Here is a 16,826-nt window from a genome sequence, read left to right on the forward strand (position 1 = left end):
TAGCCTGATAATTTAATATTCGGATAGGCCACGTATCAAAGTGTAAAATGTCTAGGAGGGTGTTTGTATTATGAAAAGGTATTTCTATCATTAGGTTTGGTCTATTTACAGAAGGTACGTTATCTAATAAAATGTTCATTTTAATATTAATGAGCCGAATAATAATAAAACAAAACAAAAATGAGTAAATATTGCCCCGTTGTTAAATTCGCTGATGACACTAGTACTATTGGTCTCATAGTTTCAAACAATGATGAAAATTATCGTAGCGAAATACAAAGATTTGTTAAATTTTGTGACGATAATTATCTCCAAATAAATGCATCAAAAACAAAGGAGATGATCATTGATTTTAGGACTAAACATAAATTTAATTTTCAACCAATCACTATCAAAGGTAAAGAAATTGAAATTGTTGACCAGTACAAGTATCTAGGAATTGTTTTCAATGATAAACTGAGTTGGGGAGACCATATAGACTTCATCAGCAAAAAATTAAGTCCCAGAATGTATTGTATGAGAACTTTATATAAATTTAACTCCTGTGATTTGATGTTACTTTCGTTCTATAGATCCGTTATATGTAGTGTTTGGACGTATTACCTCTCCTGTTGGGCTGGTAATGTTACCGGAGGGAATAAAGGACGCCTTGAAACTTTCATCCGTCGGGATGGTAAAATGATTGGTCTGGAACTGCCTTCCTTTACCGATGTGCACCTAGAACACCTCCAGAAAGATTTCGAACGCATTGAGTCGGATGCCTCTCATCCTCTCCACAAAGTGATCATAGACCAACTTAATCCAAGTGGTAGATTGAGGCTCCTCATTGTGAAAACAAATCGATTTGCTAAATCCTTTATTCCCTCCGGTATCATCCAGTACAACAGGAAGTCAAGAAGATAATTTTATATTGTAATTTTTTAGATGTTTTTATATGAATGGTTTTATGCTATATTTGTTTTTATAGTGTCTTCTTTGTTATTATGACGAGCAATGAATTTCCTTTTTGAGGATCAATAAAAGTTATCTTATCTTATCTTATAATATAGCACATTACCAGGAATAATATTGTATTGATTGATTTTTCATATAATATGCTATATTGTAATCGAATAATATTGCCTTAGGGAATAGATTTAATATATTTTGAAGAACCAATCATCAATTACTGAAGAAGTTGAACCAAACAACTTCCTGTCTCAGCCTGCGCGTTGTGCCAGGAAGTTTACAGTGGCGACGAGGGAAAGAAGCTGAAGCCGGTCAACCATGAATGTCGTTAACTCGGAAATATAAACGGAGTATATAAATCTACCACCGATTAACTACTTTGTGGTAGATACTGTACAGGCAAGAAAACGGCAAGTTAGGCCTATAATTAATATGTCTGAATACATCTTTAAGTATCATCAAGTTCATTTTTACTCAATTAAAAAGTTGACGCTTGTTAATCCTCATCATCATCGATGCATTCTTAGGTCATTGGTGCTATCACGTCAATGTTTGAATTGTGCGCATGTTCCTTTTTTGCTCTATTTATATTTTAGGCTTAAGTGCTGATACATTTTTCCCGCAATTTTGACCAATCACAAGTGACAATTCATATGCTCCATCGCTTGTGATTGGTCATATTCATTGCGTCAGGTGAGAACGTGTAGTTTGTTTTATTGCATTTCATGGAAATATTGGTATCCAATATTCTGTTTGTATTTACGTTGTCCAGGTGAGAGCTCCATCATGATGCTCTGCTTTGGAATTGGTTGTAGTAACACGCGTTCTTGTTCTTCGGGAAGAACGTACGTGTACCGTTTAGCTTCAACACTATGACACGTTCCGTAGACCGAGTATACAAGTATTCCTGTGGAAAACCAATACAAGTAGGATGTTAAAAACATTTTTTAATTTCTAAGAATACACACTGGTTAATTTAACAGTACAGTAAATCGTTAAATGAAACTATCGTCTGTTAGACAATGGTAATTTGCATAATATACCAGATGTCACTATCCGCTACATTGTTGTACGTATTGTAAATGCAGGTAGACAAGCCGGAGTATTCGTTAGCATTATTATTCGTTTGTAGTGTTTAAGTCTAACCGTCTTCGGTGTATGAGCTCATTTCCAAGTAGGACTACAGTGTAGGCCTGCAATGGTCCATGCCTGGCTCAGCAAGCTAGGTCTACAGAAAATGTATCGTTGCTATAGCTAGGCCTATTTTAGAACGGCGATAGGCTGTTATTCTCTGCCTGTCACATGGCTACTACTCATGAGCAATTCAAACAATTTCATTTTTATGTGAAATGTATTGATAATAAGGCACAATGAATCCCAAGCATAAAACATTAATTAATCTTTTAACTTAACTTTAACTTTTTGTTTATATGGAACGCACCAAGCGCATAAATCATAAAAAAAATCAAGAAACAGTAACGTGAACTTACCAATGAATAGCCATACTGAGAAGACTATCCAAGCTGGGCCATCAATAGAAAACAAAAGATAAATATATCCAAATATCGAAATTAGTGGAATCCATGGAAAGAGGATTATTGGTGATGGCCAGTCAACTTTGACCTGAGGTTGCTTTGAGATCGTGACAGACGCAATGATGGAAAACGTACAGGCCAGGATGAAGAATGTGAACGTTATTGTGTTAAATTGCGAAAGGTCTTTTATGTAATAATGCAGTATTGCTGCAATACATGACATACAGAACATTATGGATATCAAACAAAAATGAACAAGAGTAAATGTGAATGGCGTAGGTTCTATGACCTGTTTTCTTCTCTTGTTCTCAAGGTGCGTTAAAGATGCTACTCTGAGCTTTTCTTTGTATTCCGCTACAATCTGATCAATATCGTCTGTTTCTCTCTCAGATTCGCTCGACTCCTCACTCAACTCGGTATCCGTATAGTGTACGGTTTGTTCACAATTACCAATTGATTTTAATTTCGCAAACATTACGTTATTGTTTTCTACGCTATTCTCCACGTTGATAACGGATCCATTACCTGTCATGTTACTAGAAACAGGTTCTTCAATGACGTCATCATGTTCTGTATTACTGTCTTCATGTTGCCATGAATCGTCATTATCAGTTTGGATCGGTCTATACCGCATTAAAATATCACTTACACAAACTAGTAAATACGTAAAAAGCGTTCCGATTGCACTTATTTGTAACAGTTTAAACTGAGAGAGTATTGTTGCTAAACAGCCGGTAACTAAACCAACAACCAACGCACTTGAAAGTGGCGTATCGGTTCGCCGATTCAATGTACCAAATGCACGTGGTATGATACCTTCGGTTGACATCGAATAAAACGAATGAACCACGATAAACAAATTGGTTGCCATTAGAACGCCAAGCGCGGGTAATGATAATAAATTCAATACCACTTTAAACCACTGTTGTCCGTCGAATCCCTGGCTACTAAACGGACAATCGTTATTCATATTGTCTGAAGATACTACAAAGAGCATGAATGTGGCAGCTAGAGTAAAGGCAACGAAGTTAAACAGAGAGCTTGCCATTATTGACGTCACTTGTTTTTGGAGCATGTGACTATATGGATTCCGTGTAAATGTTGTTATTGCTTCGTACCCAGTGAACAGATAGAAACAAACAGCAGCTCCTTGCGATACCTGAAAGAGAAAGAACCGGTAAGCATCTTTTATCGTTTTATTATAAGTAGTACCGCAGTAATTAATAAGGACGTAGGTTGGTTTGGGAATACGAAGGTACACATATTAGGGAGATGAAACTAAAGTTTTAGGAAATTGGAGCTTGGAAAACATATGTGAGGCAACTGCGCCCCTTACGTTAAGTTTTAAGTATAGTACTCGCTTTTTTGTTAGTTTGCACGATATCTAAGTTATCGAATGTTAGAACATGCCTTTTAATTTTCTGGAAAATCGGTTTATTGACTTCACAAATAAGATCAGAAAAATCTTTATGTTTTTAACCTGTGCCGAAATATCAACATGCACCCTTTGTTGACAATATTTTGTGAAGTACTTCTTTACTCTGAGTGTTCTCATTCGTTTGTTAGTTGCATGCGAGGATATTTGGCACAGCATTTAGTTAATTATACTTAAAGTATTTAATTTCTTCGGGATCCAACAATGTCCCCTAAAAATAATATCATTGAATATGGATTGGCCTTAAAATACATTTTGCCTCCCGACAAGTTCAGTGAAAAGTTTAAAGAGGTTTTCTAGTCTTGTGTCCTAAATGAGGTTGTACTTTACCTATATTTAGGCTTGTTTATAATATACTAGTAATAATAGATTGTTTTGTTACATACCCCCTCTGTTCCATGGTAAAAGAAAGGCACTCCTTTGGAATAGTTGTCACCGTCGCCTTTTATAAATCCCACTGTCACAATCAAGAATAATGCAATCAACGCTGTGACGTCAGTCGCATAATGGGACACATTATTACGCTTCGCTCCTACGGCTACGTAACCTATGACCGCCATTACTATGGCAAGAGCAAAACAGTTTATATAGTCCTCATCCGAAATTACTGGAAATACTGCAGTAAAAAATTCACGTAATTTTCCTCCTATAATACAATCAAAATGTTCGGCTAGTGCGCGTGCTGATAATGCTGAGATGGTCATGTGACCAAGTAGAAAACTCCACCCGACAAGCACAGCTATGAATTCCCCGCCTCTGACATACGTGAAGAAAAATGGCGATCCCTGAATGGACGGAACGCTATTCACTACATCTGCGAAACAAACTCCTATTTTAAAAATAAAATATAACAAATATAGATATTTTTGTTTTAGTTTTATAATAATTTCCCCAAACTATATACATATCAAATATTGTAGAATTTAGATAACGCATAATGATTAGTATCAACCAACCTACACCTACTTATAATCTGTTAACATTGGCTCGCGTGTAACACGCGAGTAAAATATTAGAGCGACACATTGAGTCTATATACACAGTACATATACTATATCGAGTACACTCGAGAATGGTAGCCTACGAATTTCTGAAAAGAAATCAGGATTTTATGTATCACAAATTATGGTAAATGATTTTCAATTTATAAAAATTATCGTACACGAATATTACACGCGAGGGAATGGTAAACGCTGTTTGTACAGATACCGCCACTTATTTATTATTACATACAATAAAATCCTCTATTTATGGACGTGAATAATAGTACACATGTGTATTGATGTGTTATTATTATACAGTATTGATTTTAGCACATTGGATCTGGTTAACACAGTCCAGACGCGGTCCTAAAAAACCGTGACGCCACGAAAGGCATTGTCAAGCGCCAACTTGTTAATCTAGAATTCAATCCAGGAGCTCGTAGGATGCGTTATAGTGGGCGTGGCTCAACCTTGACATTGTCTATTTTTATTATTAATATTACTAAAAGAAAATCGTTCAACCGTATCGTGTAAAATCCAACAAGAGGCGCACCGCAGTAATAGAAAGCACAACATCCAAAGCATACCAAGCAGAAAACTCCGTGTTCCAATCTCGGTTGGCGCGGCTTTTTTGTTCTCGCAAATTTCGTCATCTTAACCGTTAAAAAAAATTAATTTCCAGATATCACTGGTCGGGTTAGAGTTTCGCTAAGCCTGTAATTTACATGGCTCTATATGAAATACCAGGAAATTGCAACACACTCCCTTTCCTGGCTGGGTTCGGCGTAAAACTACACACAGGCCTAATGGAGGAAGTTACCCGACACTTAGGCCTAATGTAAATTGTCCAGGATTACTTTGCTTTTTGTTTTGCTTATTTACACAATGGGGAATAAACACGATAAACTAAAATCAGGAGTGAGGTTTAATTGTATCCAAGAAAACTTATATTGTTTTTTTCCGTCAATTTGTGACGTCAGGCTAAACCGTTTTTATGACCCTAATGACCCTAATGAAACTACTATATAAAAGTAATAATTGATTAGCAATTACAAGTTGATGAGAAATATAATACCAAACATTGCGGGAAAAGATTGAATTGTCATTGGTTGAAATTAATATTTTATTTCTTATTTCTTATTTTCTTCAAAAACATGCCAAAGCGAAAAATTATTTAACACTAAGTCATGTAAAAGGCAAAATTTTAATTATAAAAAAATTATTAATTAAATTTGGTTTTCTTTGTTTTGAGTACTAAGTAGAGACCAAAAGGCTCACTAAACCCCAAAAATTGTCTTGGCACCAATCGATATAAATTATGTAATCTAACCTGTAAAAACTGCTAAAATCAACGCAATGGCTACAGCAACCACTATCGAGGGTCCGGTTAGCTTCGAAGTAACTTGCCCAACCACTATGAATATTCCGAGGCCTAACCCCCTGCCACACCCAATACGGACCAGCTGCAGAGTGCTTGGTCCTGCCTCAGAAGAAGTAGTGTCATTCTCTTGCTGCCTAGACGTATAATGTCGATATCTCCTGGTCCTTCCAAGGACATGTAACACTTTACTACACGTCACACAGAAACAACTTATTATATCACTCATTTTAAAATGTTTTTTTGATGTACCAGGTGAATCGACATTAGGCTAATCAATGTAAAGTCAAACTGATAAATGTAAAACATTACATGAGATATGAGTCCCGACTACAACAACACCGCACGTAGGACAGCATCGTGGTGTCTAACCAACTGTTTATATTCAACAAGTAAGTGCATGTGAAAATGTCAGCGCACCATATGTGATGTAATTATCAATATCGTTTAAACGAGTTATTAGCGGCTGTCGATAACAACCGTTCGTGTAAACAAAGAGATTTGCAAATAGCAATAATTGAATTCTATTGTATTGTTATGAATATCCGATATTTATAGTTGCTAATTTTGGATTCGATTGGTAAACAAAAGAACGTAAAGCATATTCTAATGGAATTAGGTTAACTTTTTTCGATGGGGTGTTAACTGTACAGGTTGGTACGATTAACAATCCAGTGAGAAAACAATATAACGTTAAACTGACTGTTGATAATCGATTCGATTTTCAATCACTGCTCCTCGCTCCTCAATGTTTCTGATTCTTTTTTTTTAATCCACTAGCTCACTATTATAGCACTAAACTAGAAAGCCACTCGAGAGTGCATACCTCCGCCTACTGTAAAATTCTCCTACATAAGATTTCTCCGAAAAAAAAATATTTGTGTGTGTCTTAATGCTGTTTCTGATTTAGGCTAATTTCACTACAAGCATGTGTGTGCGAGTTTGTAGCCTGGGTGCAGTACAAATTTTGCGGGAAAAAAGTATAGGAAAATTTTTTTCTTCTTTTTCTTATAGAGTATACCATAGAATGTAAGAAAAAAAATCCCCATCCCAGGGTCTTGGGGAAAATTTTTTACAGCACTTTTAAATTTTGGCCTATATAACACACACAAAGCAGCCTATTAACACACACAAATACCTATATTATAGGGGATAGGGAAAACCAATTCACGTTTTTTTTTACTTGGAGTTGTATTATGATGATTAAAATTTGCCGAGGCTTACTTTAATAACTACTTCTCATAGTAGTTGATACATCGAGTCGATAACAATGACATCATCATGCCAGAATCCAATATGGCGTCCAATTTGGCGGAAAAAACAGGGTATTGCTAAACCCCCATGCAAACCCTTGCAAACCTCCAAAAAACATAGCAAACCCCACCGAACCAACATAAAAGTGATTGAATGTAGTTTACGATCCACTGGGTATATCCATGTAAAAAAAAAATGAAATTTTTTATTGTTAACTACTTATTTTTGGGGTAAAACATCATTTTTTGATCCAAAATGATTGCTAAACCCTGCAAACCTCCAAAAAAACATAGCAAACCCCACCGAACCAACATAATGAAAGTGATTGAATCATGTAGTGTACGACCCACTGGGTATATCCATGTAAAAAAATAAAACTTCTACTGTTAACTACTTATTTTTGGGGTAAAACATCATTTGTTGATAAAAAATGATTGCTAATTTTTAACCAACAAATGATGTTTTACCCCAACAATAAGTAGTTAACAGTAGACATTTTTTTTTACATGGACATACCCAGTGGGTCGTACACTCCATGATTCAATCACTTTTATGTTGGTTCGGTGGGGTTTTCTATGTTTTTTTGGAGGTTTCCAGGGGTTTGCGGGGGTTTAGCAATACCTTGTTTTTCCCGCCAAATTGGACGCCATATTGGATTCTGGCATGATGATGTCATCGTATCGACTTGATTCATCAACTACTATGAGAAGTAGTTATTAAAGTAAGCCTCTACTAATTTTAATCATTAAAACACAACTGCAAGTAACAAAAACTGTTAATTGATTTTCCCTATCCCCTAATATATAGGTATGTGTGTGTTATTAGGAATTTGTGTGTGTTATATAGGCCAAAATTTAAAAGTGCCATAAAAAAAAAATTTTCTATACTTTTTTCCCGCAAATGTGTATAATAATTGTTCTGCACCCAGGCTATTGGTGTAACGGTTATGTAACAAGCCTTTCAACAATTAACACTAGCTTCAGTTGACTTAACAATAGAGCAGCAACGCGAAAGTCAAACGAGTGAATTTGAAAAGAAATAGGTTTCTTAAGCTACTCGCATAAAAAAACGTGCACATTAAATCAATTATGTTTTACAATTACAAATCAGAAATTATAACTATTGCCTCTTGTACAAAAATGAAGTTTTTTGGACAAGTAGTTCTCGAGAAAATGCAATTACAGTTTACTTGTTACTTTAAGACTGCTCGCCGTGGTCCGAATTGGTCCCAAAATTTATTTGAATGGTCCTTGACCACATATCTATCTGTACATTCATTTTGGTAAAGATTTTATTTACTTTTTGAGTAATCCTGCTAACAAACAAAACAGACAAACAGACAAACAAACAGACTATCCTTCGCGCATAGTGCGATACTGGGCCAAATCAAAATTGGCTTCCTGACCTTGACCCGATTTTCACCAAAAGTGTGTTGCTCTGTGATTTAGGCTAATTTCACTACAATCATGTGTATACGAGTTTGGTGTACCATGGAGGAAAAAATAATAATTTTAGTTTTTCCTCAATGGGTGTACAGGTTATGTAACCAGCCTTTCAACTAATAATATATTCAGTCGACTAACAATAGAACAGCAACGTGAAAAAACACACGGGTGAATTTGAAAAGAAATACTCGCATTAAAAAACCTGTATATTAAATTTAATTAAAATTCTGTCCTATCTTTTAACACTAGCAGGTCTGTAAATAATTCTAAAAAGTGGTCCAGAATTGGGACCATGGTCCGGATCTCAACCAAAATTGGGCAGTGTCGTCCAGGAGACATGTATGGTAGTAATTAGGAGTCATTCGAATCAAAATTGTGAGCACTAGAGTAATGACAAACAAACAAACACACACACACAAACCGCACCAATCAACATACTTGGCCAATTTTCAATTTGGCCAAGTAACAAACACACGCGATCGATTACATATACCTCCTTGGCGGAGGTAGGTAAACAACAAAATAGCGAAACAAAACAAAGATTTGCAAATAGAAATAATTGAATTATATTGTATTGTCATGAATATCCGATATAATTTTATAGTTGCTAGTTTTCAGTCGCGTGCAAACGCAACTCTATATCTCACTATGTCGGTCGGTTGGTCGGTCGGTCGGTAAACACTATTTCAGCACGCAGCTGTAGCCATACATATGGCCTTGTTAAAAATAAACAACACATATACTATCGATATCAAACCACGAGCGAATTTAAATACACGTCACATTATTGCATTTAATATACAACATATGGTTCATCATTTGAAAAAATTGTACTTGAAAAATTAATAATGCATACTGTAGGTATGCCTTCAATATTGAAATAGATATTAAAAAATAACAATTATTATGTTATAAACATTGTAGACATTTTATTGTCACATCCGAAGGCCTAGATTGTAAAATGAAAAAAACTTCTTAAATAAAATTGAGTAGGCCTATAGCCCCAATTTTTTTCCTGATTTTGCGGGTCCTCCTAAATACCAACACCAAGCCCTACCAAGCCATATCAATTATAACCAAGCCCCACCAGTATAAAGTGTAAATTATACAAATTAGATTTTATTTAGATTGTTAATTGCATTATCAAATCATACGTTTAAGGCGATTTTGACGTAATAAAGCGTCAATAATGCGTGTATTGCGTCAACTAGTATGTTTGCATTGACATATGACTGCAAATACAATGTTGATTTTGCTGGTTATAATATTACACGTATATGATATCTTATTTACTTTTAGTATAATAATGACATGGCACATCCATCCTACGGCTTTATGTATCCCAATGGGCCTTCTTATTGCTAGTAAAGTATAATTTGTATTGCAAAATTCGGGCACTTTATTATAGAATTTACCTTGGAAGTTTGTAGAAAATCCTTCTTTTCAAAACACCCTACTTAGGGGACGCATTTATTGATGAGACACACCTCTATTGAGGGGACGCCTCTATTGAGGGAACGCCTTTATTGAGGAGACGCCTGTATTGAGGGGACGCCGCTATTGAGGGGACGCCACTATTGAGGGGACGCCTCTATTGAGAGGACGCCTCTATTGAGGGGACGCATTTATTGAGGAGACACCTCTATTGAGGAGACACCTCTATTGAGGGGACACCTCTTTTGAGGGGACGCATTTATTGAGGGGACACCTCTATTGAGGAGACACACACCTCTATTGAGTTGAGATTTTTCTGTGAAGTGAACGGGAGACAATATAATACATTTGTCACCACGACCCACACACTCTTCAGGAGACACTCCTCAAGAGGACAATTGTCATGATATGTTCACTATATTTCACTTTATATAATACTATTACAACTGAATCCCAAGGAATTTATTATAAAAAATATTTAAATAATAATTTAATTCATATGGAATTCAACTTGTTTGTAGATATACTGTACTGCAATTGGGATCAGGTAAATCTTTGTGAAATATTACGTATCCAGATCTTGCTTCACTTTTACTGTTTTCCGTACTGTGTGATATACCATAACATATGTATATCACTAATCCTGAAAAAAATTTATTAAAAACAATCATATTAATTTATTTGTTGAAATCCATGTGAAACAATAGGTGTCGATGACGTCGTGAAGACTAAATTGCAATGAGAAACAGTATTTGGAAAAACGGAGAAAACCGCGTTCATTTCGGAAATTAACGAGTGTGGTACTTCCGTTCCCGACACGTTTTTAATATGCGTGTTTGGTTTATTTTATTTAATTAACGAGGTTTGAACCCTGAATAACAAAGAGAAACGATATTGTGAAACGGAAGAAAACCCCGTTTATTCGGAAATCAACGAGTACGGTAACAACGTAGTATGTGGGTGTTTATGGTTTATTTGAGTTATAATTAATAATTGACAATGATTGATTTATTGTATTACCAATGGCAGTCCAAATGAGCAGACGAAGCCAGGCGAAAGCTTTAAGATTCACCATAAGTAACAGCTCTAGTGCGATAACAATTCCTGGCAAATATGGCATACAAGGAACCTATGGAAAAAATACATTACTATTATCGTCGTATATATTCATACATCATCATTATTACCATTAACATCATTATTACCTCTATTCATCATTACGTCAAGAAAATTAATATTTTCTTTATTATTGTTTATTTATTGTCATCTTCATCATCAATATACTTTTAGCAAGATTGCCATCTTTATCAATGTTGTCTTTAAGATTGTCATTATCTTCGTCAAGACTGTCATTATCTTCGTCAAGTTTGTCATCATCAATATTATTGTCATCATCATGGCCATCAAGATTGTCATCGCCATAAGATTGTCGTCACCATCAAGAATGTCATCGTAATCAAGATTTGTCACCATCATGAAGATTGTCATAATCATCAAGATTGTCACCATAATCAAGATTGTCACCATAATCAAAATTTTCACCATCATCAAAATTGTCACCATCATCAAGATTGTCACCATCATCAATATTGTCACCATAATCAAGATTGTCGCCATAATCAAGATTGTCACCATCATCAAGATTGTCACAATTATCAGTATTGTCACAATCATCAAGATTTTCATCATAATCAAGATTGTCACCATCAATATTGTCACAATCATCAAGATTTTCACCATAATCAAGATTGTCACCATCATGAAGATTGCCATTTTCATCAAGATTGTCACCATCATCAAAATTGCCATTTTCATCAAGATTGTCACCATCATCAAAATTGTCACCATCATTAAGATTGTCACCATCATCAAGATTGTCACCATCATCAAGATTGTCACCATCATCAAGACTGTCACCATCATCATACAGAAAAAATATTATGTCTCATATTTTATTAATAGGTGGCATTTAATTAGTTTACCTTAAACTTCCGTTTATTTGTTTCCCCTTTGACACGAGCGACGGATAAGAAACAACGCATTCCTATCAAAAAGACGACACCACCAACGGCAACCATACTCCAAAATAAAATCGGATACTTCTCTTTAGACGGTAAATTAATAACTATTGCAGCAGCTGCAGAAATAAATACAACATATAACAACAACCATGCTTGTATAGGCGTTGTTTCTAATATATACTTCCAGCCATTTTCTGGTATAGTTTTTAGGTCTGTTCCTCTAACATCATCATCATCATCTTCGAGATTTTGAAGGAATTCTGGTTCGCTTGTGACCGAATCAGTTTCTGAATGTGTCCGGATTCTCAATCCTCTTTGATATGAGATTGTTGTTCGTTTTAATGGAAGTGTCTCCTCCAGTTGTCCTGTGGCTAAATCTAGTTTTTCACTTCTTAAAACAATAACGGAACACACTACAGCGACATGGGCTAGGAAAATACCGATAGAGAGCAGCTCGATGAGGATATCAAAGCGTATAAAAATTGCCAATAGTGCCGGGATTATACCAAACGAAGCAATAGTTACTAATGGCGTTCCAGTTCGTTGACTAATAGTTGCTAAGAATGTGAAGAGTAGACCGTGACGTGCCATCGATAAAGCAATTCGTGGCATTGTGAACAGATGAGCTACAACCAAAGCTGATATTCCTGTCAATACACATATCAGCAAACTATACGCTACATACACATTGTTTAAAGTTTCGAATGCTTCGAAGTATGACCAGGCAGGATCTATGTCAAAGTATGGCCGGAGTAACGTCAGTGAAAGGCATGAAACAACTGCCGTTAGTATAGTCACTGACATACTGACAAGTGTCGCTATTGGTACGCTCCTTGATGGATTTTCTGTTTCTTCAACTGCAATGGACAACGCGTCAAAACCACTGAACGAGTAAAAACAAAACCCGCTTCCAGATAAAACTCCAGCCATACCGTATGCAAAAAATCCATCGGGTAGGGTTAGGTTGTCTACTGTACCTTTTTCAATACCAATGACAGATATAGCCACTACAACCAAAATATTTACAACGGCGAAAAGTACATTTAACCGCAATGTGGCCTTTGGTCCTATTGCTGTTAACATAGATGCAAGTAAACATACAATTCCTGCTACGATATCAGGGTATGGCAGAAAAATATCAGATGTCCATGGCTTGCCACCTAAAAGATACTCAACTGTATAATTGCCTATTTTGGAGTCCATTATTTCGTTAAGATAGGCGCTCCATGACGACGCCGCGCACGCAGCACCGATTAAACATTCCAATATAAGATTCCATCCTACGAGAAAGGCAGGGAATTCACCCAATGCCACGTACACGTAATAATACGCTGACCCAGAGACTTGAAGAAGAGCAGCTAACTCAGCATAACATAGAGCCGAGAAAAACGCAATAGTTCCCGCTATGAGGTACGAAACTATAGCTGATGGTCCGGCGTAGGTTCGGATAACTTCTCCAGTAACAATATACAAACCGGCCCCTAACATATTTCCAGTACCGAATATAACCAAGTCTAAGGTAGTCAGGCATCGTTTTAGTCGTTGAGTGGCGTGTGCCGGTTGTAATTCTTTTTTACGCCGAAAGAACTTTTGGTAATACACTGCTGCGCTATACTCCATAATTGCTGACGTTTTAAAAGCAATCATTAATTTGGTTCAACCATTAGCAAAGATTCCAGACAAACTTGTGTCCATACTTACTCGTCAAAAAAGATTTGCAGTTTTTAAAATAGCATGCGTTTAAAGTATTTCTATTATCTAACTATTGTCCGTTGGTTGACTTTGTAATCAACCAAGCAGAAAGGTAACAACAGTTTAAAAATGTCAAGACGTGACCACAATGGGACGGATTACTGTCGCTATTGAATTTACTCATAGCGGTTCTGCTCTGATTTGTTTAATAAAAGAGGTACTTGAGCCATGTCAATAGCATTCGGAAATTCACTTAAAATATTAATGATTAAAAGCAGTTTTGCTATTAAAAGAATTTAATCACCAAAGCTTATATAACGCCCTCTCTTGATTTACTGATAAAATGTTTCACTCGCGAGTTATATACGATTATTATTCGTGCAAAAACACACGAGAACAAAAATAACATGAACCTAAAAATAATATTTTACTTGTCAATTCTGTATTAATAGCTGTTGAGTCTAACAGTAATTCATAGTTTCGGTTGGTGACTTTTTGCCCGACATTCAAGTATTCGATTTTTAAAAAAAAGTCGTATTTTAAATATGAGACTATAGCTACCTGGTTAGAATAGTTCGTTTCAATCCAATTCAATGTTTCGACGATACAATTTGTGTTTCTTATTTTGTCATCTTATTATTGATTTGACAATATGATATAAGGTTTATGATTATTATTCATAATGGCATTTTGAAAGAATTTGTATTTATATCGATTTCATAATATAGTTGTGATTTTCGCTGTATGAATTTTGAATGTATCAATTTAATATTACTCTACACTCCCACGCATCACAAATTCAGATATGAGAAATTCAAGTTATTTTATGTATTCACAGTCACCTATATATTCGAACATCAATATTCTAGTTACATATATTATTTCTTTTTTATATAGTGGAAAATGTGACCAAAATAATTGGTTTCTGATTGTCCCTATCACGGAGCTAACCTTTTATTACGAAGGTCGTGGAATTTACACTACTAATTTGTTGTAAACCTTTTGTCAATATCAGAGTCAACGATTTTCCATACTCCTCTGATAACGAACGACAAATTCGTGATCGTCCTGTATAAACATGTCTTAAGCTCTGTCTACACTATCCAACTAGTTTGACAAAAGAAATGTGATGTGCTCTATATGGTAGTGATATGCCCAAATATGGTAGTGATATAACACCATCATGGCCACATCACATTTTTTTGTCACATAAAGTTTGATATTTTGGACAGAGCTTTAATTATTCTTACTTCACACACAAGCATGTACAGTATGTCTTTCATGTGAATAATGTATCGTTTTAATTATTCACGTTGTGTTCGTTCCTTTTGGTCAACGTCGTTTTCACAAATTGCAAACATGCATAATACGACTATATTGCATTCTCAAAAGTTTCTTGATTTCAATCAATTTATTTCGAGTGAATAGACAAATGCACGTGTTTATGATACCAATTAACTCGTAATTTATTAATATTGTTGACAATAAAAATCAACGAAATATTGGTTAATTTAGTGTTAATTAAAGATGTATTGTCTGAAATTTTTTTTGGATTCTTTTTGTTGAATATGCTATTTTAAAGTCAAATAATAAATATTCAGTTTGACCAAAAATTGGATCGAAAAAAAAACTATTTACCTGAAAAAATTGTAATTTAAAGCAAAACATAGTCAAAATGTGTTTTGGTTGAATTTTACGATTTATTTTGTCATTTTACATTATTATTATTTTTTTTTTTACAGAAGAGATTAAACTTTATTAAAACTACAAAATAACTTATTCAAAGTCTGATTTCATTATTCTTCATTTTCATGTTAATGGGGAAAATACATCTTTAAAGCATGCAGAAGTATACATTGTACAGAGCGGATTATTTGAGACCGTAATAGCAAATCGTGTACATTAATGATTGCTGAACAATGTGACAGAACCTGTGTTTGTGACTACACGTATTGTGTACAGTACCGTACGTCATATCTCACATTAAATATTAGTTGTAATTTTAATTAACAAAGCAAACGAAATTGGGTGAATATGATCGTGTTGACAATTATTTGTACAAACATATAATACGCATGACATCATACGTGGTCGGTACAATCGGGAAGTTCATTACGACGGCGGTTGAGGAAACGATATTATTCTTCAATTGATCAAACTAGCTTATTAAGAAATTCTCGTCACGTGATGATTTTGCAGACCTATGGCTAAACACACTGAAATACGTGTAATTCAATCGCGTGGTTCTAAAATGTAGAACTTTCTATTATTGGTTAATATAACATTTTTGTTTTCTTAATATGAATGATTTACATTTTCCTTGATTGCTTCATCATATTCTTATTAATTTGTTGTTGTTTATTAAAATCCAAATTATTAGGTATTTGTCAATCAAAATATAGAGAAATAATATAGTTAGGTATTTCACACGTTATGTAAGTCGTTACCAAAGAAACAAGGCCATATACATTTCTGCAGTCGCGCGCTCAAATTTGAGCTAGTGTTTACCGACCGACCGACCGACCGATCCACCGACCGACCGACATAATGAGCCGTAGATTCGCACGCGACTAAATATACGTAGACGTATTTAGGGCTACCATATTTCATATATTGAACGTGTTACACTGTAGAATACTATAGACGTGTCCGTACTATTAAATCGTAGGCCTTTGTATAGTTTATTCAATAAGAATATTAA

General features: G+C 35.1%; 2 protein-coding genes across 2 annotated transcripts; both read right to left on the minus strand.

Annotated features, from left to right (window-relative positions):
• Positions 1-1,252: 1,252 nt before the first annotated feature.
• LOC140044259 (solute carrier family 7 member 14-like) lies at positions 1,253-6,459 on the minus strand. Its single transcript, XM_072088737.1, has 4 exons — positions 6,339-6,459; positions 4,305-4,747; positions 2,439-3,642; positions 1,253-1,855 (listed from the first exon to the last, which is right to left on the minus strand). Exons 1-4 carry the CDS (start codon positions 6,457-6,459, stop codon positions 1,662-1,664), a joined length of 1,962 nt encoding a protein of 653 aa, XP_071944838.1. The 3' UTR covers positions 1,253-1,661.
• Positions 6,460-9,751: 3,292 nt separating this feature from the next.
• LOC140043804 (cationic amino acid transporter 4-like) lies at positions 9,752-14,432 on the minus strand. Its single transcript, XM_072088275.1, has 3 exons — positions 12,395-14,432; positions 11,433-11,541; positions 9,752-11,055 (listed from the first exon to the last, which is right to left on the minus strand). Exons 1-3 carry the CDS (start codon positions 14,078-14,080, stop codon positions 10,919-10,921), a joined length of 1,932 nt encoding a protein of 643 aa, XP_071944376.1. The 5' UTR covers positions 14,081-14,432; the 3' UTR covers positions 9,752-10,918.
• Between the last annotated feature and the right edge of the window lie 2,394 nt (positions 14,433-16,826).

This window comes from Antedon mediterranea, chromosome 3 (genome assembly GCF_964355755.1).
Source record: "Antedon mediterranea chromosome 3, ecAntMedi1.1, whole genome shotgun sequence".
In the NCBI taxonomy this organism is placed as follows: Eukaryota; Metazoa; Echinodermata; class Crinoidea; order Comatulida; family Antedonidae; genus Antedon; species Antedon mediterranea.